Here is a 24,797-nt window from a genome sequence, read left to right as displayed (position 1 = left end):
AACACCCCTGCCTAATCTTGGATGCAGATTTCTGCTGGCACAGCAGAAGCCTCAAACCCAGTGCCTGAGTGCCCTGAAGCACAGAGCACTGTCCCTGCTCAGCTCAGACACTGCCATCAAACAAAAGAACAAACATTTATAGTTAACCTTTTCAATGTCAGCAGGGCTGGAGAATTTCTTAAAGGCTTAAGTTCTTGAACTGAGATTGTAAGACATTCCACCATTAATACCTTTAAATCCTCTGAGAGAAATCTCCTGGACAGACTGCTACAAACAATGCTCTGGGGTTACTGGGTTTAGACACTTCAAAACACGCTTCCATTTAAAGCAGTATCAAAATGTGTTCAACTCCAGCATTGCTTTCTTTTTTCCATGTGTTTAGCAAGCTGGTTTTGAAGCGAAAAGTACAGAGAAAGAGACAGAAGCAGAGCAAACAGCTCTGCTGTAAAATTCCAATGGATCTCCTGGGTCTTACCACCAACAGTGTGCAGGTTTTTCCACTTTCTTTAAAAGTGTCCACAGGGCAACAACCTTTTTTCTGACCAACACATGAAACATCATATTTTTTCATCCACATGTGTCACCACACAAAAAAGGGTACAAGGAAATGTATAATATAAAAGAGTTTAGACCTATCCAGTATCCCAACTTGATAATTAAGAATGTGCCAGGCTGCCTTCTGTGACAGAAAACTCCTGTTAAAACATTTTGGTTTGATTGTTATTTCCTGCATTGAAGGGAAAAAGCTGTCATGAGATGCAAGGCACAAGAAATGAGCTTAACTGCTCAGGATGTAAGAACAAAACAGGAATGATGAAAAGAAAAACCAAGGACCAGACACTACCCAGACATCATTCAGCATCTTCACAGGAATTTGAGGAAACAGACTCCAGACTAAAGCACTGAAACCCTTCCTGAAAATGACAGATCATCACTGCAGCAGTGCCCAGTAACAAAATCACAACTTCTCACACAACCTCTTCATAGAGTGTGCACCCCTCTTTCGAAAGTCAGGAGTCCAGGCTGCCCATAACACTCACAGCACCAGAAATGAAGCCACAGTAATTTTTTTTATCCCTTGATTTTGCCTTCACTGCCTGCCTGGTCCCTCTGCAGCAGTTATCTGATGAGAGAGCAATATCCATTAACCCTGCACTGCTACCCTTATCACCAGCCTCCTGACAGCAATAACCATGCCCAGGATTTTCTGTGCAGCTGCATTAGTACATTTCCTCTTTTACAAAACACCCTTGGTCTGAGTCATACTTATCAATCCATAAAGGACTGAGCACAGAAGCAGCAGCTATCTTGCAGAAATAAGATTCCATTCCACCATCACAACACTGGCAGTACAAAAGGAATGGCCACACAGGAGTCAGAACTTTACCAGGTACAAAAATGGCCCTACCTAATCTTAATGCACTTGTTCGCACTTCTACTGTATCCTTCTAATGGCCCAATAAAGTCAGTCACAACTTGATGTGATTATTAGCATCTTTGACCTTATCAGCAAATATGAAAGGAACCAAGACTTATTGCCCCAAATGTTACTGAGATTAATCCCAAATAACTTGGAAATATTTTTCCTCTCACTGTATAAACAACATTTTAAAAATATTAGCCACTGTAAAACCCTAGGTATGATTATCTGTGCATAGCAAAACTGACCCCATCCTCATCAATGAACAACCAGTAAAAAATTCATTTCCAAAAACTGTGTGGAAGAAAAAAAAAAGAAAGGACCTGTTCATATTATCCAAAAGTAACACACAGATCAGAGACTGACTTTGTAAATTGGTGCAAGGACAATACTGCCTTGCTATGCCTCACAAGGGAAGGCACAGGCTCTTAAAGGCTGATTCAAAGTTCACTTTAACTAAAAAGAGAAACACAGTTCTCTGAAAATCTCATAATGCAAAGATCATTATCCTTAAAATGCAGAATTCAGTGTTGCTAAGCAATTGATGGCATCTTCAGTGCAAACACTAAGCTTGAAACAGGGGAAAGATGTGACTTTCCCTGGGTAATTAGCTAGGAACTAGTAATTAGTGAGTGCCATTACATTCAGCCATTTCCTCATATGCACATGGCCTTGATACATCTTTACAGAATGTCCTGCCACAAGACAGGTTAAGAAGCAGAAAGCAAAGAATTTGTGATGAGTAAAACTTGTCAGAACTTCACCTCTGTTTAAATCACACAGAATGAGTTCAATAATTGATTCCCCTTTTGGATGACAACTCTACACAGGCAGTATTCATTACTTTGTTCTATACATTTCTCTGCTTTTGTACTCCAAGTTTGGGTTGGCTTTGCTGCCACTGCCTGATCTCTGCTGGTAATCAAAACTTGCTAATTCCTTGCATTCAATGGAGTGAGTCTCAAAATGTGATAGGAATCTCTTCGTTAAACTGATTTCCTACTTGCATCCAAAGTGAAGTCGTTTTCACTGCTTTTCTTCTTGCACACCTCCCACCCCAAAAATCAGCTATGAAGTGTGTATTTCACTCCTTGATTCCTCAGCATAGATGCTTATAGAGCACGTCCCATATTCCCTCCTATATCAAACACATTCCAGGCATTTTATTACACTCAGAAAAATGTTAAGATACAAAAACTGCAGAGAAAGAGGAAAAAGTACTTCCCCTGTACATTGCCATTGTGATTTACAGAAAAACAGTGCATTAATTTTAAATGGATTAATGCTGAATGGATGATCATTACTCACTAAAAGCATTTTTATGGAAGACTTGCTGGCCCTTAAGATATGGGCATCTTTGCTCAACGAAAGCCAGTTGCTAAAGATGCTAATATCTTCATATGTGAAAAAGTAGAAATAAATAAATGAGTACCATTTCTGTGGCAAGAATACACAAGGCAGTCTCCTTTCTTTCCCACCAGTTATTTCCCTGACTTTCCCCTGTCTGGGGCATAGCACACATTAATGCACAAACTGATCCTACACTTGCCACAATCCAATATCCCAATTATGGGATACAAACAACACACAGTAATGGCAGGATTTTCCTTTTGTGCACCAGAATTAGTCTCTCCTGTGAGTGCTGCTGAGTTCAGTCCCAACATGTGTAAAAAGGAAACTGCACAGATCATGCAAACCACACACCAACTGCAGGCTTCCTGCACACCAGAATAAAGCAACCATTAATTCCTCACTGTGGGAAAACATTGCAAAGGTTAATACATGGCTGGTCAAACCATAGGTATTTAACAATTTTCAATAGCAACCCAGCAGGCTCGAAGTTGTCACTCTGTAACTTAATGATGGTGACTTGCTGTAATTCTCTGCAAAGATGTCGCTGGGTTGTCACAGGCTAGAAAGCAGAAAATGCAGCATTGGGTAGAACAAACATTATCAGAGGAGGGATTGTAGTTTTTAGACAACTAAAACATGCTCATATTAGCAAGATCCTTGCAATGATATTCTTTTCTAAATTCAACAGATTTACTTAGGTAGGAAGACAGCAGAACAGCAAACATTCATAACTGCCATAAAGTACCCTTTTGATTTCAAAGCTAATCACTGATTATTTTTTCTCCTGCAATGAGTTTTCCCATCAAAACTGTAAGATTAGATATGTCATTCTTTAGCACTCTGTAGCAGCAGGCAATTTTAGACAGGGAAGGATGCTACGCTCAGTACAGCATTTGCTGCAAAAATGAGGTGAATCTCGAACAACAGACGCATATACTGAACTTACCAACTGCACCCTGAAAGCCTCAGTATTTACCTAGAAACAAAATGCATGGCATAGATTAGATTCATTATAACCAAGTGTCAGAGCTGAGTGTCAGCAAGCCCCTAAGGGAAAATGCTTCATCTGAGTTTCCCAGTTGGAACCTCTGCCTGGGTACAGATTTGCTCAGAGCACTGTGCAGACCATTTACCAAGGTAGCCTCACCTCATTAGGAGTAATGGAGTCATTTCTAAGTATGATCAGGTTTTGTGCACTCTGCCCACTTTGTCCTGTCAGATGCCTCTCAGTCACCACTGCAGAGGGACCAGTAGTTCCTGTTGGGCCACAGGTATTGTAAAACATGAAAGTGTCACTTCCTGATCCAGCAGTCAGGCAGGCCTTATAGCAGTAGGTCTTAGTGAGAGACCCATTGCCCCTCACTTCAATGAAATGGGGCTGCACTTTTAAACCTTGGGGCAATCTAGCATCAATGTTGTTGTTGGCCTGCTTGTACAATTCAGCAGGGCTCCGTTCTCTCACAGTACAGCACCCTGCACAGCAGGAGCTCCCATACGTACTGTATCTGTAGCACTTGATGATAGAAAGCCCAATGAGTGTGAAAAGAAAAACGAAGGAGATGGCGCTCAAAGCGATAATGAGATAAAGAGTGACCTCTGAGTAATTGCTTGGGCTTTTAAAGTGTCTTCTTCTATCAGGGATGATTTTGGAGACTCTGTCCACCACAGCAATAGTGATGGCTACTGATGAGGACATCGATGGCTCTCCATTGTCTCTCACCTCCACCGTCAGGTTGAAAGTGGGTGTGCTGTCCTCACCCAGCTTGCGAGTAGTCCTAATCTCCCCAGTATGGAGCTCTATCCTGAACAAACCTGGATCCGAGGTTTGCACCAGGGAGAAGAACAACCAGGCATTTTGTCCTGAGTCCCCATCAATGGCTATAATTTTGGTTACCAAATATCCAGCATATGCCGAGCGTGGGATCATCTCCAGGGCTGCAGAAGTGTTGGTTGAGGTAGGATACAGAATCTGTGGAGCATGGTCGTTCTCATCCACCACATAGATGTAGACAGTGACAGTGCTGCTCAGTGGTGGGACCCCAGCATCCTGAGCCTGAACAATCACCTGGAACTCCCTCAGTGTCTCATAGTCAAAGGACCTGACAGCATACATGTTGCCACTGTCAGATTTAATGGAGACATAGGAAGCAACTGGTAGCCCTTCAATCTCTCCATCAAGCAGAGAGTAGGACACGTAGGCATTTTTGGCGACATCTGGGTCAGTGGCTTTAATAGTGCACAGGAAGGCTCCGAGGGGGTTGTTCTCAGGGATGTAAACTGAGTACACAGGCTCCTCGAAGCGTGGAGGATTGTCATTGATATCGGAGATCTCCACATGGATCACCTTCTGGGAGGACAGAGGGGGGCTCCCAGAATCAGTGGCAGTAACTGTGATGTTGTAGGCTGCTGCTTTCTCGTGGTCCAGCTTGCCCTGGGTGACCAAGGTGTAGGAGTTCTTGAAGGAGTTGAGAGTGAAGGGGAGGCCGGGGGGAATGCGCAGGCTCACCTGCTTGTTCAGCCCTGAGTCCTGGTCAGTGACACTCATCAGGGCCACCACAGTTCCTGACCTTGCATCCTCTGGCACTGGGCTGTACAGGGAGGTCAGCTGCACTTCAGGAGCATTATCATTGGCATCCACAATGTTGACCAGCACCTTGCAGTGCCCAGCCATAGAGACAGGGCCCTGATCAGTGGCTTGCACATAGATCTCATAGGAGGATGCCTCCTCATAGTCCAAAGTGCCATTAACCCTCACCTCCCCCGAATGTGGGTCCACACTAAAGAGCTGTCTCACCTTCTGGGGGGTGTAGCTGCCGAAGGAGTAGATCACATCCCCGTTAGAGCCCTCATCCGGGTCTGAGGCATTGAGTTTGACCACTAGCGTGCCAGGCAGGGAGTTCTCCAGAAGGCTCACGGTGTAGGTGGAGCGGTCAAAGGCAGGTGGGTTGTCATTGGTATCCACAACTCGCACAGAGATCTGAGCCGTGCCGGATTTGGGGGGATCCCCACCATCCACAGCAGTCAGCACCAGCTGCTGCAGGGCACTCTGCTCCCGGTCCAGTGGCTGCTGCAGCACCAGCTCCAGGAGTTTGCTGCCACTCTGGAAGCCTTTGAGGTCCAGAGCAAAGTGGCGATTGGGGCTGAGCAGATAGTTCTGCACGGAGTTGGTGCCCACATCAGGGTCCTGGGCACTCTCAATGTGGAAACGGGCCCCGGGCACGGCAGACTCACTGATCTCCAGCCGATAATCCTGGCGAGGGAACCGCGGCGCGTTGTCATTGATGTCCAGCACCTCCACCTCCACGTTGTGCACCTCGATGGGCTGCTCGATGACCAGCTCCAGGCTGAGGAAGCAGGAGGGGCTCAGCTCGCAGAGCGCCTCTCGGTCCATGCGCTCCCGCACCAGCAGCGCCCCGCGGCCCAGCTCCAACTCCAGGTACTGCCGGCCGCTGCCCGAGGTGATCCGCGCTCCCCGGGCCGCCAGCCGCCGCGGATCCACGCCCAGGTCGCTCGCCACGCTGCCCACGAAGGCGCCGTGCGGCAGCTCCTCCCGCACCGAGTAGCGGAGCGGCCCGCCCGCCGCCCGCCCGGCGCACAGCCCCAGCAGCAGCAGCGGGCCCAGCACCGCCGCCATGGCCGGGGCGGGAGGTGCCCACGGGAGCAGCCGGAGCCCGGAGCCGCCGAGCCCGGCCCCGGCCCGGCCTCACGCCCCGCCGCCGCCCGGCCGCCTCATGCAAGCGGCGAGCAGCAGCCGCCGGCCGCCCCCGGCGCCGCCGCCGCCCGCTCCATGCTCGCCGGCTGCGCGAAGCGGCGGCTCCGACCTCTCTCCCTCCGGCGGCTCTCAGGAGGATGAAGAGGAGGAGGAGGAAGGAGGAGGGACCGGGACTTGCCGGATCCGCTTTCTCGTGCTCCAGCTGCTGCGCGGGAGGAGGCGGGGGTGGCCGCTAAGCCGCGGCTGGCGCCGGTTCAGCACCTGGGCCGGGAACAGCGGCACGGCCGGCGCCGCCCCGCGCCCCGCCCGGCCCCGCCGCCCACGTGTTGCGGCCCCCGGAGCTCCGGGAGCCCCGGCGCCCGTGGCCGCCGAGCCTGGAGGGGCGCGGCTCCCGTGCCGTCCCCGCCGCTCCTCGTCCCCGCCCCGGCTTCGCTGCCGAAGCTCTGGGGGCGCGGGGAGGCGGCTGGGGGAGCTGACAACGGCGTTCGCTTGTGGACCTGCTGCTGCTGCTGCGGCGCTGAATGAAGTACGTCGGCTTGAGAGGGTTAAATCAGCGCAGAGCTCCGAAAAAAAATGGGCTTCCAGCCAGGTCTGGTGCCGTTTAGTGTGCTGCTGCAGTGGGTTTGACGACCTCTTTCTTGGAGACCTGCCCCTCTGCTCCACCGGCGATTCATCCTTGCTGCAGCACCATCCCCCTGCCCAACCTCTATGGGCACCCCTGAGCCGCTTGCCAGCTCCGCTCGGCTCAGAGAATTCTGCAAGTCACACCCATGAGTTACGAGCATTTAAGGCGAGCCTCAGTTTCTCATCCAATGCAATACACAGGCTCAAGGTGATCAGGTGCAGCTGCAGAGAAGGTGGAACATGATCTGTTTCCCAGTTCGAGTTTTTTCCTCCTCTCCCCTTGTGACAGAGGACTGACAAAAAACAGTCATGAAAATGAACAAACTCAGCAGTGGGGGTGGAGATGCTGCACCTGCAATGAGTTTTACCCCAATGTCAAAAGTCCCAGCAAAGACAATAAACTTAAGCCACCTAAATCACTAAGGTAAGAGATTTAATGAGACAAACCATAGGCTATAGTCCTCCAGGTAGGTGCAGCTATGTTGCACCTACTACCCAATGCAGAAACTTTTTCCCTACAAATGTTTCTTTCCCTGTGTGGTTTTTTCCCCTTTTTTCCCCATGAAGACTTCTGGAACATCCAAAAAATCCTCTCTGGATTGGGCTGGTCTGATAAGGGGAGGGGTGACCCCAACATTCAGTTAAAACCTCTTTCATTGCCCTTTGTTGGCCTGGGGACCCCTCACCATGAGAGCACTATAAATCTCTAATGCTTTTACTCAAACACTGATGCACAAACCTCAGAGCACAACTGCCCTCACTCAGCACCACCAAGGACTGCTACCAATATATCAGCTTTTATCTTTTACCTCTACCAGAAGAGACAATATTACTCCATTTTGGTTTTTGCTTCCTTTATTCTCAGCCCATCTTTGTGGCTCAAATATTTGCCCTCATATTTATTCTGGTGTGCCCAGTATCTGCAATTACTGCTGTCAAACCACCTGTCCTGGTTTAGGGCAAATTTGGGAGAGAACCTCTGAAGGAGGTGTCCTGTCACCCCAGGACACCACCCAACTCTGCTTTTATTTCTTAAGTAAGATAAATGTAGGTCTGTGCAGACCAACAAGAGCAGCTAGAGATGCCAAATGCCTAGAACAACTGGAAAATTGCCCATTTCAACCAGTTGCCAGGAGCCAAACACTTAGAAAAAAATTAACTTCAATTTTTTGGCTAGGTACCCACCTTCAATATCACAATATTCACAGATTCAGAACAAAATATCTTGACAGTCTCAAAAAAAAAAGTGCCAAACAATAAAGCCCCACCAAGCAAAACAGAAGAAACCCCCACCCATCAAAGAACCCAATACCCTGCTGAATGCAGTAAAAATAAGTTATAGCAGCACTAACATACATGGGCTATACAGCCATGTGTCAAACCAACTTGCTGCCATCATGTAAGACAGAAGCCTCAAGAGACACACCCTCAGCTTTTCAAAAATCGCACAATGATTTCACCAGACAGTCCAGAGATCATCTCTGCCCCACAGCTCCAGGTGTTGACACCCAGAGTCCTCTAATAAACATACAGAAGAATAAAAGGCCAAAAGCCCCAGCAACACTGGCAGCATCTAAGGCCCTGCCTTAAAGAATGGATAGTGAAAACTCTCCAGGAAATGGGCAATGCCCTTGGCTGGGAGGTGATGGAAGATCAATCTCATCTCTGTAGGCAACAGCTTTCTAGCACAAGCTGATTTTACTCTGTGTGAATGAAACACATCAATCACACACCCCGGGAGGTTTAATGCCAGTAAAGAACCTTTCTCACTGTGCCTGACCCTCGGTGAGTTACCTGTGACAGACATTCAGGCTCTGCTAAAGTGTATTTAACAAGGAGGGGCTGATGAACCCCCAATCCTGGCCCACCTCACTGTTTACACATTGCCTTGGTTCATCTTTTCTCTCACCCCATGTCTCAGTGGGCAGCTGAGACTGTGCATAGCCAGAGCAAAACACCACAGAACATAAAACTGAACAGAGATAATACACATATTCCATAATATATTCATTTCTATCAAAATTATCTCTCAACCCCATGTTCTTAGAAAATTTTTCTCCTACTTTCAGAATTGTAAAATACAAGATTGCCTGACCTCTTACCTTTTTTGTAAGTTTTATAGCACCAATAAAATATCACTCTGATAATCATTGTACAAATTGATACTATAGCTTGGCTTATTTACAGTAGCACTGCACAAATGTCATAGTCTGTCTCAAAAAGCTTGCTTTATGAAGTTAATGCTGACTACAGAGTGGATAAATGATATACCAAAATGTGTTCTGCTCTGATTAAATGTTCCCCAGGTCCTTTTAAATCTATATAGAATTCATCAATGGTCATAATAATTTTAGTTATTTCTCTCAGCTTCAGTGTTAATGCTGAGTCAGTCCTGCAGGTGGGATTTTAATTCAGGAAAACTTCAATTGAGAAAACACTTCAGGATCTGGTCTGTAGTAATATTGATTTTTCTAGTAATAGACAAAAATTGAGACACAGAAAAATGTAATTTCAGTTTCAATTGAATCAAGGTTTAGGGGGCTTCCTAGTTTTCTTTTTTTCCCAGAGTTTTCCTTTTCAGTAATTTCTTGAAATTTCATCTAAACATTAAAATTTTGAAACACCTTCAAATCTCACTAAAGAAAAATTTATGCATTTTTCAGAATTGTTTTCAGAACAATGTACATGAGCAAGAGAATCAGAATTCATCCCTGCAGCAAAGCCAGCTGATAAATCTGATAACCCCTGGCGTGGTTGGATACTGCCTGTCTGCAGTATCTATATACACAGGCCTCTGCTATTTGCTGACATTCAAAAACTGCAGTGCTTTAATTAGCTTGGCTAAATTAAATAGCACAAATACAAACATTCAGGTGGAGCAAAGAATACTGATTTTATCAAGTCCTGCACAAGAAAATCAAGTATATCTCAAGATGGATCCATTAATACATATATACCCCAGCAGACACTGTAATGTAACTATTTCAGTATGGAAAATCCTCACATTTCCCTGCAAGTCTTCCTTGAAGCTGTTCGGCATATAGATATTCCTGAATTAGTAGCAGCCTGATGCACTGCCACAGAAACATGTCTGTGCAGATTTTCCCTTGGTAATGACAAAATCATATACAGATACACCTCTGTAGGTATTTAGGCCCTTGAAAAATTCATCCATTTCAAATCACACTTATACAAGTAATTTTATTTTTATAAAGTTATAACAAGGATCTCATAAACTTGCTTGGGCGGCAATAAATTTGTGTTAAATTTGCTTCACTGCAGAATACCAGGCAAAGTCCCTCCTCTGGCTATTTCTGAGTCTCATACAGCAAAAGGAGAGAGAAACACACACTAGAGACCAGGAAAATGTGGATGTACAACATGTAAACTGAAGAATTCCAAGGTGTTTTAACATCTGAAAAGACATTTCACTTATTTGCAAATAATTTCACTGACTCCTATTCCTTAAACATTTGATTCAATGACTCAGTGTCCTTTCTAAACTGGTGGGAAGACACCAGCTCCAAGCACTGGGCTCCAGATTTCTGCATGTACTTGACAGCACACAGATTTTTAGTAGCAATGAGATTGCTTGAGTACTGAATAAAAACAGTTAGTTTCAGCCTACTGATACAACTGTGTGCAAAAAATATGGAGACAAGTTCACAAAATCCATAGTTTAGCCATTAGCAAACAGGTAATTTGTGTCATTCTCCAGAAAAAAAACTCAATTTCCTCTATGTGCCTGCTTCTATTTGGTGCCTGCAATTTGTCTGCCTTACTTAGAATTAAATCAAGTCCAGAGAAAGGAACATCCATCACTCATAGGCCAGATTACATCAACCAAAGTGGAAAACATTACCAATAATTTGTAAGGGAATGGTGACTTTGTGCAGTTCCTTATACACCGTTTTTTCCTGTGAGCACCATCTTCTAGTCCATGGGTACTTATGAAGTCTATGGAAAAAAAAACTTTGGTAATTTAAGGGGGTCTCAGGCTACTTCTTCACTTCAACCCTATCTTTCACTTCATGTTCTTAGGATTCCTGGAATCTTCTGCAACCCTACTCACTTCAGTGAGGGCCCCTTCAGCTCTGAAAGGGACTGTACAGGGTTTTTCTGGTGCCTTCCCATGCCTCAGGGACCATCTGAGCAGGAAGACAGTGCCTGGAGATATGGCACCATAAAGGTTCTGCATTCTGTATGGAATTTCCTGGGGATGTGGGATTCCCACTTCTCCTAAAAATGCTGCAAAATGCCTCCCTGAGGGAATGTGAACTACTTATTTCTACATTCAATTTCTTCACTCCTATGCTCCAGTCATCTTCCACACTTGAACTACTTGTTGACAAGTCGTCTTTTCATTTGGAACTTGCCTCTCCCATATTTGAAATAGATAGATCCTGTGCCAAATTGCTCAGCTGGATTGGCTCTGTTCTTTCATGGCTTTCCTTAAATCCACTTTTCCATTGGTAGGAATCTAACTGGTGAGAATTTCTTTTTGTATCACAGGCATCTGAAGGCAGGCTATTTAAAACATTGCTGTTATGGGAACCAAGGCTGCTAAACAGCCAGAAAAATCCTGTTTGTATTTAGGTCACAATTTCTTTGCAATAATGTAACTTGCTTGTTCTAGAAAATGTCTTGTAAAGAAATTGGGGTTGGGGTTTGCAGGGAGGTTGGTGTTACAAATTTCAATTGAGATAAACCACAAAGATACATAGAAAAAAAAAATCCTTTTCTTCTCCTGCTCGCCAGAGTTTCTCACTTCTAGTCTAAAATTTAAGGATGGATATGTCTGACTCATTCTGTTTGTCTTCTGCTATCCTTTTCTGATGACTTTAAAATGCTTTTGTAATTTATTGCACATAATGTCACACGCTGTGCCATTCTAAATGGAAGGACATTAACAATGTGGACACCAACAAAACAACTTTCACCTTTCTAAAGTCACCACCAAGCCTGTAGCTGTTCCTTCTACTGCCAAATACTTTCTTGAAGGTTTTGGTTGTTTTTTTCCTTTATCGCCATTATCTCTCTCTGGAGACAGTCTTTACCACTTGGCCATGCAGGCTGAGATTCTGTAGCTCAATCAGCCACCGCTAAATTTCACCTCAGTGAACTTGTGAGATGCACTGAAGCCAAGCAAGTTTCTTCCAGGTGATTATAATTTAATTTATTTCTCAGCTCTGGCTACTGCTTTGCTCCATACTTATATTCACATGTGATGATGTCTCTCTTTAGAGTTTGAGTTCTAGGATAAGGTTATGAGGCAGCTCTGACCCTCCTGAAACTTCTCTGAATGTTTAATTGAATATGTACATATGAATTCATAAATGAGTAAGCACTAGCCTGAAAACTGAGGACTCAGTTTAGTTTTCTGTTTTAAAGACCATTCCTGTGCTCAATTCCTTAAGAAGTGCCTTCATCATAAGCCACAGGATGTCCACTCACTTTCTCCCTTTGTGTTAATTTTCCCATATTTCTGTCCCCTCAGCGTCCTAGCAGCTTTGCATTTGTCCTTGTGGCTGTACAAGAAATACACTCTGTTCCAAAATGATGCTGATAAGGTATGCAGAGGTCTCCTTTCCCCTCATTTTTGTCTACACAATTCAGATAAAGTAGGAAGCTAAGCACCAAACAGTGGCACAGAACCAATGGAAATGGAGAGCTGGGTATAAAAATAGAGGGAAAGAATCAAAAGTACAGGCAAGGAGTAATATGAGGAACAGTCACCTTCTTCATTGCTGAGAAAGACCAAAGGCACTTTCTTTAGAGCCTGGCAGTGCCTTCCTTTAATATGGAAAAGAGATCAGGTTTGTACTATTAAAGACTGTACAAGTACCCAAGTACTGTGGATTCCCTCTCTTGAAAACACATGCTGAGTTACATCTATTAGCTTTGTTTATACTCCCTGCTCACTCCTAAAGTGTCTCTTAGAAGTTAATAACCTAAACCTGAATCTGCCTGGTTTGGATCTAACAAGGAACTGGCAATTTGGTAGGTTTGAAACCACACTGTTTAATGATGACCTGCGTTTGCCTTTGAGTCTGTTGGAAGTATTGACTGTCAATGCCCTAAATGTAACCTGCACACCTTGTGCTGGATCAGATTTTGCTTTTTGGGAGGTTGGAGCTTTCTCCACCTTCATTTGCACTTTTCTTTCTTGCTCTCCTACTCACTAATGACTAAGGACTTTTCCAGGTTTATTCCATTTCCTAATAACATCTCCATGAATTCTCTTAGTTCATGAAAGTACATCAAGCAACAGAATGATAAATTTAAGTCATAAAGGCATATCTTAAATTTTTATTTCAATGCCTAATTTATTGAGACCTGTATTTGGGCAATCATATTCAGTTAAGAGCCACAAAACAACAATGTGAAAATCTCCTTTCCTCAGCAGCTGCCCTGCTAAGGTACTAACAGGATTACCCCTTGTACTGAACAGTTAACTCCTGCTTTTGTTATTCAGAGATGCTTTCACTGCAACTTCCTTTTACAAGCCTGCCTAATCCATCCTTAACACCTCTAAAATGTTGCAGACCTTTCACTGACAGAGGGAGAGCCCAACCCAGACTCTGCAGTCTCACACCTGCTGCCACTCTGCCTCCTGGTATTTTCAAAGCACCACCTGAAGCAGGCAGTAACCTATTAACCTCTAACTGGGCTGGAATATCAGGTGCATGCTCTCACCAAAGCACATCCACATGCAACTTCAGTCCCATGTGACAATTTAAATGTGACTTAAGTGCTTTGTGCTTATTCCCTAGACAGGAATTCCTTCCAACACACATTCACTGCAGCCACCCCAGGCAGTCCAATCAAAAGTAGAAAGCTGAGGTGCACAACTGGAAGATGATTGGATCATGCAATGGAGGCATTTAAGCTGTGTTCATGTTGCTCAAAATTTTTTCTAGTCCTTTCTTTCTCTGTAACACTTACAATGGTTTGAGTTGGAAGGGACCTTAAAGCTCACCTAATTCCAGCCCCTGCCATGGGCAGGGACACTTTCCCCTGTTCCAGGCTGCTCCAACCCCCGCCAGCCTGGCCTTGGATATTTCCAGGGATCCAGAGGCAGCCACAGCTGCTCTGGGCACCCTGTGCCAGGGCTCACCATGCTCACAGGGAAGAATTTCTTCCTACTCTCTCCACATCTCTACTCCAAAGCCGTATGGGAGGTTAGCTCTGAACTACAAGGGTCTGTTTGAAACCACCAGGATATTCTCACACAGCACCAAGCTACAACTTGCTCCTGAAGTTAAATATGTAAAGCAGCACAGAAGTGATGGGCAGATTTCCTCAATCTAAAATCAGACCCAAAATGCTCTTATACTGAGTTGTACAGAGCTGCCCTAAATTTCTCAAATTAATAGAACAAGTTCTACTTAATCAGACTTAAATGTCTAGCAATGACTTTCCCTTTCAAGGTTATATTTTAGAATTAACTGCTTGATTGCTCTTTTCTTGGTGTTGGACAAAGTCAATGTCAACTTTGCCAGGAAATTCAATCATAACAGCTATGCTTTTTAAAACATAGAAGTGAAGCAAATCATGATCTCTACCTGTGGCTGGTGCAGTCAGACAGAAGTCCCAAGCTTTCTGCAGCCATCACCAAGGCAGAGCTGTTGATATATCATGGACATTCCTTGCTGTAGAATGGATGAGCAGCCAGAGGAACAATGAAGGTGATGATCTGGGCTTCCAGAGTTCACCAGCACAGACACAGGTTGGGTACAGGGTGTTTACGTCACACCTGCCACAACAGACCAGCCAGGTATGGTGTGGAGTGAACCCCTGCACCTATTCCAGCCTTTCATGGGCTCAGGATTAATCACTGTTTAGATTTGCAATTCTCTGTGTGGTGGGAAGGAAGAAACTTGACCCCAAGGACAAAGGGAATCACAGAATATCCTGAGCTGACCCAGAAGGATCTTTGAAGTTCAACTCCTGGCCCTGCACAGGACACCCCAACAATCCCACCCTGTGCCTGAGAGTGTTGTCCAAACACTCCTTGAATTCTGGCAGGTTTGGTGCCTCAAGCACTGCCCTGGGAGCCTGTTCCAGTACCCAACCACCCCCTGAGTGAAGAAAATGTTCCTAAACCTGCCCTCCACTGGTCACCAGAGAGCAGAGACCACTGCCTGCCCCATAAGGAAATTGTGGACTGCTATGAGATCTGCCCTCAGCCTCCTCTTCCCCTCTTTTCTCCTCTTGGGGAAAATCTCCACCACAGAATCCACCCAGCTTTTAGCACAAAAGGGAAAGGCTTTGCTGAGCACCAGGGGCAAACACCCAGGAACCCTCTACTCTCACCCCCTTGCAGCTGCACATCTTCTCCTGCAGCTCCGATACACGTGCCACATCTCATGCAGCCAGATAGAAAACTAAACCCCTTCAACTCTTTCAAAGAGCAGCTGAGAGCCATAAAGGAGGCAGGAGGGGATTAGAGTACAGACTCCACAAAACACACTGAATATGTGAGGATTTTTTAATGAGACCAGTACTCTGCTCCACAGCTTTCTGTATTTCATGTGTCTGCACGGGAATGGCTAAGCAAGGAAAGTAGGGCAGGAAAATATTTCATTTTGTTTGCTAATTCTCAGCAGGCATTTCTGAGCTTAGAAGATTTTTACTTCAAATCCTATTACAAAAAATCCTTCTGCCCAAACTGTGCTGTTCTTGGACTATTTATAACCTATAGCCACGTATATGATGGACAAAATGTTAATACTGCAGATTCTGCTGATATTATCTGACCTCAGGACACATCCCATTGATTTCCTTACTCAGCAGAACCAGGAGCAGCATTTGACCCTGACTTACACTCTCTGCTAAATGATTTTGGTTTATATTTGTGTTTCTCTGCAGGGAGCTGGCACATAGTGAGATTCCACGCCCTCCTTGCTCTATTCACTCTTAAATAGACACACCAAAGCTTGGGGTTTTTTCTTTTTTTTTTTCCTGTTGACTTGGAATCTATATTTCAGCCATTTTATGCCATTTACTGCACTTTTCAATCTCAGTCATATTTAATAAGGATATCAGAACAGCACAGAGGATTGGATTCCAGCTGTGCACTTCCAAGTAGTACCTGATAATGTACCAAAATAATCTGATAATAATTCTATGCAAAAAGCCCCAGCAATTATTTAGCTTCCTCCTTTTTTGTGAACACTTTATCACAGTTTGAATTCATTATGTGTAACTAATCTGAATTTTTCCTGTCTTTAATCCATGACTTGCACCCATTTACTTTCTTTCCTTTTGCATGCAAAGGTTTGCAAAAATATATATATATTTAGGATTAGTATAAAGCAGTATGACTCTTACTTTGTGCAAATGTTCAAGCACACAAAATACAAAACAAGGAATAACAGGAAAACAATGCATTAATTGCTACAGAGGACCCTATATGAGGCTTTAATCCAAATGAATGAAGAGGAGGAAAATTACCTAAAATAAGGTGTAAAGAAGATGGAGACCTGAAGCTTTAAGATGCACAGTGGGGAATACAAGAGAACTGTGAAATTAAAGAATTTTGCTTAAGACTATAAAAGGTGAAAGGAAACAATGATGGAAAGGATCCCAGAGAGCATCCATTGCTAATGGGCATCAATGGCAGGTCCCAGATCAGTCTCTTGTCACAGCTGAACAAGGCTGTGAGCCATGGCAGCCGATGTCCCTTGTCCCAGAGCACTGCACACAAGTGATCCTGGTCACCAGTGACCACCAGGCACTGATGCTTGGGACTATGTGGGTGTGAGTGTGCAAAATCTAGCAAGAAAATGAGTGAGACTGGGAAACTTCAGGCATTTGCAGAATAAAACCCCTTTTCCCTGCCACAAGATCTTACACTCACTTCCGTAATCTTGATTTTCTGCATAATAATTCCAGATTCTTGATGTTGTGGTGTGTTGCAATGTCCTGTTTTAAACTTCCGAGTCCCTTCCCAGGTTTGCCTTGCCTCTCTCCCTGACTCCCAGGCCTGAGAAGCATCCTTTGAAATCGACGAATCACACGACGCCTTGCTGGTATGTTAGCCTGATTGACAGGGCACACTCAGCAAGGGGGCAAGGGGGCAGGGAGAGAGGCATAGGCAAACCTGGGAAGGGACTCGGAAGTTTAAAACAGGACATTGCAACACACCACAACACTTCTGTGCAAGGCTCAGTTCATACAGACCCTGAGAGGGGCAAGAGTTCAGTCTGAAAGGATGAGGCTGATGCCAGAAGATGCTGTGAGCAACCAAGCTAAAACAAAACCACAGACGACACTGTGTGGAGGGGCTCAGAGAAGAAAAAGCAATAATGGTTTTTACAACCCAGAGGGACTTCAGGAAAGGGATGAGGCACAGCTGAATGAGGTCTCTGCTCCAAGTCCACCTCCCTAGCTACAAACAGACACCAGCTCCTGCATCCTTCCTCAGCACCCCTCAGTGTCCAGCACCACTGCTGCTATTGCTGCTGGAGAGCAGGACCAGCTCCAGGCAGCTGGAGGGGTGCAAGGAGCAGAGCAGGGGGGAGATGAGATGGGAGCACTCAGCAACACCTCTGCACTCACCCCCTGGATGGGCACAGAGACAGGGAATGAGGCAGCAGTGAACAGATTTTAGGAAATGCAAGAACTGTAATATCAAATACTGTATTTAAAAAGTGTTTGGCTGCATGGCATGAAAAATACCCTGTGTTGTGCTGGCTGACAGGCACACCTCAGGGTGGAACAGTGGCCAAGGGATTAAGATGATGGTGGAAAGCCACTGATCACAGCTGTCCAGTTCAGGACCTGTATGCCCAGCCTCAACACTGCTGTGACAGCTCTGTCAGACTCACCAGTGCAACAAATCCACCCCTGATTTATGGCATCTGAGAGCTCTTGGAAAGGGGAGCAAAGAAAAAGGGAGATGGAACATATGAGGTGGGGCAGATTATGAAGCTCAGAGGAAGGCTTGAGAAGCAGTGGCACTCATGCAGTAACAAGAAGGGGGGAAAAATCTGCCCTGGAGCTAAACTGGGGCTTTGGAAATCAAGAGAAGACAAAAGCAAGGTGGAGGCAGAGGAAATTGATCACACATCATAAGAGCAGGAAGTCAGGGGAGCTGGGTTCTGTTCACTGTTACATCAGGCACTTCATTACTTTTGGCAAGTATCTTAAATGGCTCCTAAGACGTCAGCAATATCTGGGCTCAAATGGCCACAGCAAGGTTTAAAGCACTGCTGCAAAGGATACTTGGGTATTCTCAAGCAATAAGGTACATATGCACATGTATAATTTATTGTTTGCACTAGGTGCTGAAGGGAGATAAGTGTTTGGGGATTTTTAAGTAAACATTAAGTAAATCTGTTCTCAGACTTCCCTTTGGAATTCTTAAAACCTCGTTGACACAAAATATTTATGGTATGAATTTAGCAAGACTTCAATATTTGTTTCCTTGAGCACAAGAATTCTTACTGAATAGATCAGAGTGATTGGCCTGATGAAATATTCCCTTAAAATCTGGACTACATCTGGTGTTTAGCAGGAGTTTGTGCTGTAGTATTCATGCAGAATTACCTTTGCATTTTGCATGGACCATACACATGGCAAAGCCAAACATTTTTGTGTACTGAGGGAAACCCTCACTGTTTGTAGCAGTTCCTGGTACAGAGGCAAAGGCTGTGGGATGCAGAGGACAGGATGTAGGAGTGTCGGGGGATTGGACAGTCAGGACAGATTGAGATGAGAGATCTCTGCAGCCAGGTCGTGGAATTTGGGGTTTATTGCAAAGGGCCTGGGTGCAGGGCCCTGCTGGGAGCTGCCAAACACAGCTCAGAGCAGGCTGAGAGGAGAGAGGAGGAGAGAGGGTGAGAGGGTGAGACAGTAAAAGGGTAAGGGAGTATAAAAGGTAAGAGCCAGGTTCCCATTACAATACAATAAATCTTCTTCTGTGTTGAATATTCTAATTCTCACTAACCAATCTAGTCCAAGATACAAATCCTATAGCATTTACATACAGCCTATAAGAATCATTACATTACCATACTGTGTTACATTTTAAACCCTAAAAACTCCTCTTTGGGCCCCTTCTGCCAAGCTGTAGGGCCTGCTCTGACCCTTGGGCCTGCCTGCAAGCAGAGGGTGTTGTTCCATCAAAAGGGGATCACCTTCAGCTGGCCACACCATTGTTTTTCAGTTGTTCAGTAACTAAGGGATCTCAAAGTTTGCTTTCATTTCAATCTCGCTTATAGTTTCTATATTCTCAAAATCTTTTGCCAGACAATCACATTTATAAGGCTTTCCTGTTTCATCTTCCCCAACAACAGGATATCCTGCCTGGTCCTCAGCTTCTCCTCCCACAAGGGCACAGATCTCCCAACCTTACAGAACACATCTGCTAGCCCTGGAACACCTCAAATGACACCAGGCTTCCAGCTTTTAACAGCTCAGCTGAGCTCAGCACATTCCTCCCATCGTGGAACAGAGAAACCACAGCAGGACATGTGAGACTTTGAGTGATAAGCAGGGATGATGATATCAAATGTACCCTCTGAAATCAATCCCCTCTCCTTGTACTAATCAAAACATTGTCCTCCACAAGCAGATAAAGCTGCAGTGTCTCAGCACGACTCCTTGCATTTGATATTCCTTGCAAACTGTGCTCTTTGGAGACAGATTTTAGGATTGTGCATTTGGAATACCAACAAGCACTAGACACGTGGTTAGGGAAAAACTAAAATCATGTTCAGCTACACCAGTGTACCTCCTGGGTTCCTTTATCACTCTGAATAGTGGTTAAAGACAGAGTTTAGAGGCCTTCAAATCCAGTTCACTGAGAAGGACATATCCCCCCAAGCCATTACCATGGAGGTCAGGGGAGCATTTCTGTGGAAACAGAGGCAAAGTCAGGGTTTGTAGGAACACAAAAAGCAGGGTGGTTCTGTCTGCTGCATCAGTCAGAACAGGAGACTGGGTCTGGTCCCTCTCTCAGGGGTTTATGGATTTTAAATCAGAGTGAAAGGTGAAATATTTCTGACAGTAGGAACTAGACCTCAGGAGAAGGTAAAAAAAAGGGACAAGAATAAGGCAGGACAAAATAAAAAAACAGAGGAAAAAAAAGGGGTTGAAGGACAGGGAGGTGCAAATCAATCCATATTGCTATAATCTGGGTACTTGATCTTTTAACCATGAACATCATAGGTGTCTTTCTGCTGTACACACACTGGGAGCAGTCTTGACTTTGTATTTTCACAAAGACTTTCAGTCTCCTTTAATCCTTCTGGCACTTAAATTCACCCACAATGGGAACTCTGCCAAATTTTAACACTGATGAGTTATTTTCTGGTCTTTTTATTGTGCTGAAATACAAAAGCCTGTACAATATGCAGCCTTGCTAGAATCTCTCTGAAACACATCATCTTCACTCCAGGTAGAAGTATTAGAAGTGGGATTATAAGAAGAAAATAGTGAGACCATTAGAAGAAAATAGTTATTAGATTTCTGAGGTAAAAAATATTTTATCTATTATCTTCTATTGTGATACATCTGTTTAATTACTATCCTGTTGCATAGTGCAATGAGTTAAGCTGTCTATGCTCACCTCTAATACTTATTTGTTTACTTAGCTTAGTTTATTAGAGTACTTGAATATTTTTTTAGGGACACTGTGAAACAGGCTGCTACACACAAGCTGCTGCCTTTAACAGCACCCCATGCACAGAACTCACATTTCCAAATCTTTGTGCTGAAATTAGGGACCTTCCTCTCCACTGCACCCTGGTTCTAAGCTAGGCACTGTGTTCCTTTTTTGGTTTTTTTTCCCTCCAAATCCCCTGTCCTCAGTTCCAGTCCCAGGCTCAGTTTTGGTCCGGGCCACAATCATACAACTGCAATTATCAGAAGGTCCTGCCAGCTCTTGGCTGGATCAGGGCTCTCTGCTGGCAGGACTCAGAGGGAGCTGAGCTTTCCAGCTCTACCAAGTAAATTGAACAATAATTTCTCAAAAGTTTGTAACTCAGCCAACCTTAGCAGCTCTTAATGGCTATCAAACATGACACAAAGAGCACTTCACAACAAATACCAAGTCCTTTTTCCAAAAGGTACTTCAGCAAGACATTGAAAGGAAAGATCAGGCACATTGCACATCAAAAGCAGTGTGGGCAGCAGGTCAGAGGAAAGATTGTGCCTCTCTTCTTGGCTCTGGTGAGACTCCAGCTGCAGAGGTGCCTCCAGCCCTCAGGCCCCAGCACAGGAAGGTCAAGGATGTGTTGGAGTGTGTCCAGAGGAGGCCACCAAGCTGATCAGGGGGATTCACAGAATCACTGGGTTGGAAGAGACCTTCAAGATCATCGAGTCCAACCAAGCCCAAACACCTCAGCTAGACCATGGCACTGAGTGCCACATCCAGGCTTTGTTAAACACACCCAGGGATGGGGACTCCACCACCTCCCTGGGCAGCCATTCCAGAACTTGATCACCCTTTCTGTAAAACAGTTTTTCCTGCTATCCAGCCTGAATTTCCCTTGGTGCAGCTTGAGGCCGTGTGCTCTGGTTGTGTCAGTGCTGCTGGAGAAAGAGCCCAGCCCCAGCTGAGCACAGGCACCTTTCAGGATCTGTGCAGAGTGATGAGGGCAGCCCTGAGTCTCCTTTTCTCCAGGCTGAGCACCCCCAGCTCCCTCAGTGGTTCCTCACAGGCTTTGTGTTCCCAGCCCCTCTGGATGTGCTCAGTGTCCCAAGGTCCTTCCCAAGCTGAGGGGCCAGAGCTGGGCACAGCACTCAGGGTGTGCCCTCAGCAGTGCCCAGAGCAGGGGAAGGATGCCCTCCCTGCTCCTGGATGGAGCACCTCTCCTATGAGGAAAGGCTGAGAGAACTGGGATTGTTCAGCCTGGAGAAGAGAAGCTTCAGGGTGACCTCACTGTGACCTTCCAGCACCTGAGGGAGTCTAAAATGAAATGGAGAGAGACTGTGCGAGAGAATGGAGCTACAGAACAAGGGGGAATGGCTCCTACTGTCAGAGGGCAGGGCTGAATAGGATATTGGGAATTAGGAATTGTTCCCTGGCAGGGTGGGCAGGCCCTGGCACAGCTGTGGCTGCCCCTGGATCCCTGGCAGTGCCCAAGGCCAGGTTGGACATTGGGGCTTGGAGCAGCCCATCTGAGAAATGACCAAAGTGCGCAGTCAAACCTGTCTAACAGGTAATGCCCAGGTCCCACCCATCACCACCCTGAGACACCTGAGGGTTCCTGTGATGGCAGGGTTTCTCAGACCAGTTTTGTAGGAAGCAATGGTATGAACACAGCCTAAAATGCTAAAAAGGTTTTGTTCATTTATCAGTGGACAGAGCTGAAAATGCACAAGTCTATGGCTCCAAGACCACCAACTGCAATTGCTTTTGTTAAATAAAATAGAATAGTTTTAAAGCTGCTCATACTGTTGAAATTCCTTTCACCTGTTACTGAGGTGGGAGATGGCACATTAACCCATCCTTTGGTATAAGCAAAATATCCCCCCATAAACAATATAGATTTGGTCCTGGAAGCAAATTTAGATTGGATCTTTGGATACAAGATGCTACTCCTGACAGTGACTGCTGCTAGTCCATTTTTTTCCTCTGTTAAAGTATTTAGAAAAACAATCCTTTTGGAAGAGTTATTACTACATTAAAATTGCATGATATTAAGTGACTCATCACTATTTATAATAGTAACTAAAAAGTGGTTTTCAGGCAGAACAATTTTATGTATAAAATTTCACCACCTTATTGGAAGCAAACCTGGCTTGAGCATTAGCAGTAACCAAATATAAACTTGGAACAGTCTAAATATACAGCATTAAGGTTGATAAATAGAATAATTCTGCTACCTTTGAGGTGACTGGAAACCCTGGGTACAGAGATGTAATAAGTTATGAGATAATGCAATATACATCTGTTTGAGATTGTTAATGTGTTTGGAATGGCCACAAATTATGGAGATTTTCCAGACTGCACATATAAAACACTTACTCCAAGACTCTGATGAATTTAGAGCCAATATATTTTTTTACAAAGGAGAAAAAATGTGTCAGCATTTTCAGAGGGGAAAAAAACCTTCAACAAAATTGTAGCTCTTGTAACTCCATCCTTGTTCTACTTCTGTTCTAACACGATCTCTGTTCTACAGAAACTGTTAGGAGGGAGTAGGGACATTTCAACTCACCTTTGGCTTTTTAAATTACCTGGCCAGCCACTGTTTTATTTTTTTCCCCACCCAATCACGTTTAATCCAATACTGTCAGTTTTATAAGTTTTCCAGGAACCTCAATTACCTACATTACCCACATTTCCCTCCTACTCTAAATAAGAATACAAACAAAAAAGAAGATAAACACTTGGTGATGAGCTATTAATTCATAGAATGGTGACAGCTTGATGGGTTTGGATTTTATTCAAAAGCATCTGGATCCTCTTTGAGCAGGTTGAGTGAAGAAAATCTTTTTCCATAAAGCATGACATGACAGTGGTACAGGGCCCCACAGGCTAAGATCTCCAAAGTGATAATATTTTTCTGTGCACATTTGTATTCTGCAGCTCTATTCTGACCATGATCAAACTGGCATCTTTCCATGTTCTGTATTAGCTCAGGTTAATTTTTCCTCTAGTTATTTTAAATAAGGTGAAAGGCATTAAAGAGGTGAAATGCCCTATAGAGAAGCACAGTGCTGTAAAGGAGAAGACAGGAACTTGCTAATTCTAATCCCTAGACAAATACATAATACGATTAAAACAAAGATGAAAGTGCAAATTGCAGTCCTAAACCAACAACCCCAGATCCTTTGAAGCTATTCCAGCTGGCAACTTTGACTGCACAAGTCATTTGCTGGGGTGACTTTACTTCACCAGCCCCTAAAAGGTGAGATAGGGTAGTAGCTCTTTCTCTCTGGCTGCAGGGAAGAAATCACTTCCTTTTTCCAGCAAATCTCCTTCCAACCAATATGATATTGAAAATAAATAGCTTTAGAAATTTATTATCTTCAGGATATTTATGATTGTTCAATTAAAAAAAAACCAACAAAACAAAGCATGCACACAGCAATAAAACAAATCCAAACAAGTGAAGGATTCACTTGGAGGAATATATATAAATAATAGAATCAACACAGGCCATATTCCATGAGATTAGTATGCTACAAAGAAGAAAACTGAGTCAACTTCTCCATTCAGAACAACACAGGACTGGCTGAGGTTGGAGGGGATCTCTGGAGACTGGCTGGTCCAGCCCCACTTCCTAAGCAGGATCAGCCAAGCGGGCTGTCTGGGACACATCCAGATGGTTTTTGATTATCTGCAAGGATGAAACTTCACAATCTCCCTGGGCAACCTGTGCTCAGCATCCTCACAGTGGGAGAAACCCCAAGCAACAAAACAAATTACTTCAGCTTAGACAGAGCACCCTCTTCTTTTCTTCCCACTGGGAACCCTTGAAAAGAGCCTGGCTCTATTTTCATACAGAGATCCCCTCCCAGCCCCACAGACTTCTCTTCTCTTGGCTAAAAAGTCCCAGCTCTCTGTCTTTCTGCAGATGAGAAATGCTTCAGGCCCTTTGCTATCTTGGAGATCCACCACTGGCCTGTTCCAGTGGCTCCACATCTGTCTTTTTTTGAAATCACAAAGCTGAAAGACTGAATTCAAGCTTTTATTTAAATGTCTTCATACTACAGCTATGATCACAATCC

General features: G+C 44.6%; 1 protein-coding gene across 5 annotated transcripts in view; it reads right to left on the bottom strand.

The window, feature by feature from the left end:
* LOC102065439 (protocadherin alpha-C2) overlaps nucleotides 1-24,797 on the bottom strand; it is a 93,476-nt gene that overhangs the window by 43,774 nt on the left and 24,905 nt on the right. The window contains exon 1 of one of the 5 annotated variants that reach the window (XM_074552233.1): nucleotides 3,921-7,333. The exons of the other annotated variants lie outside the window; for them this stretch is intronic. Within the exon in view, the coding sequence (XP_074408334.1) occupies nucleotides 3,921-6,407 (2,487 nt within the window). The 5' untranslated portion in view covers nucleotides 6,408-7,333. Of the gene's footprint in view, nucleotides 1-3,920; nucleotides 7,334-24,797 lie in introns of those variants that run through there. 5 annotated transcript variants of the gene reach the window in all.

The sequence above is a fragment of the Zonotrichia albicollis genome, chromosome 15, assembly GCF_047830755.1.
Source record: "Zonotrichia albicollis isolate bZonAlb1 chromosome 15, bZonAlb1.hap1, whole genome shotgun sequence".
Lineage (NCBI taxonomy): Eukaryota > Metazoa > Chordata > Aves > Passeriformes > Passerellidae > Zonotrichia > Zonotrichia albicollis.
Note: the sequence above shows the minus strand (reverse complement) of the source record. Positions and strands in the feature narration are given on the sequence as shown.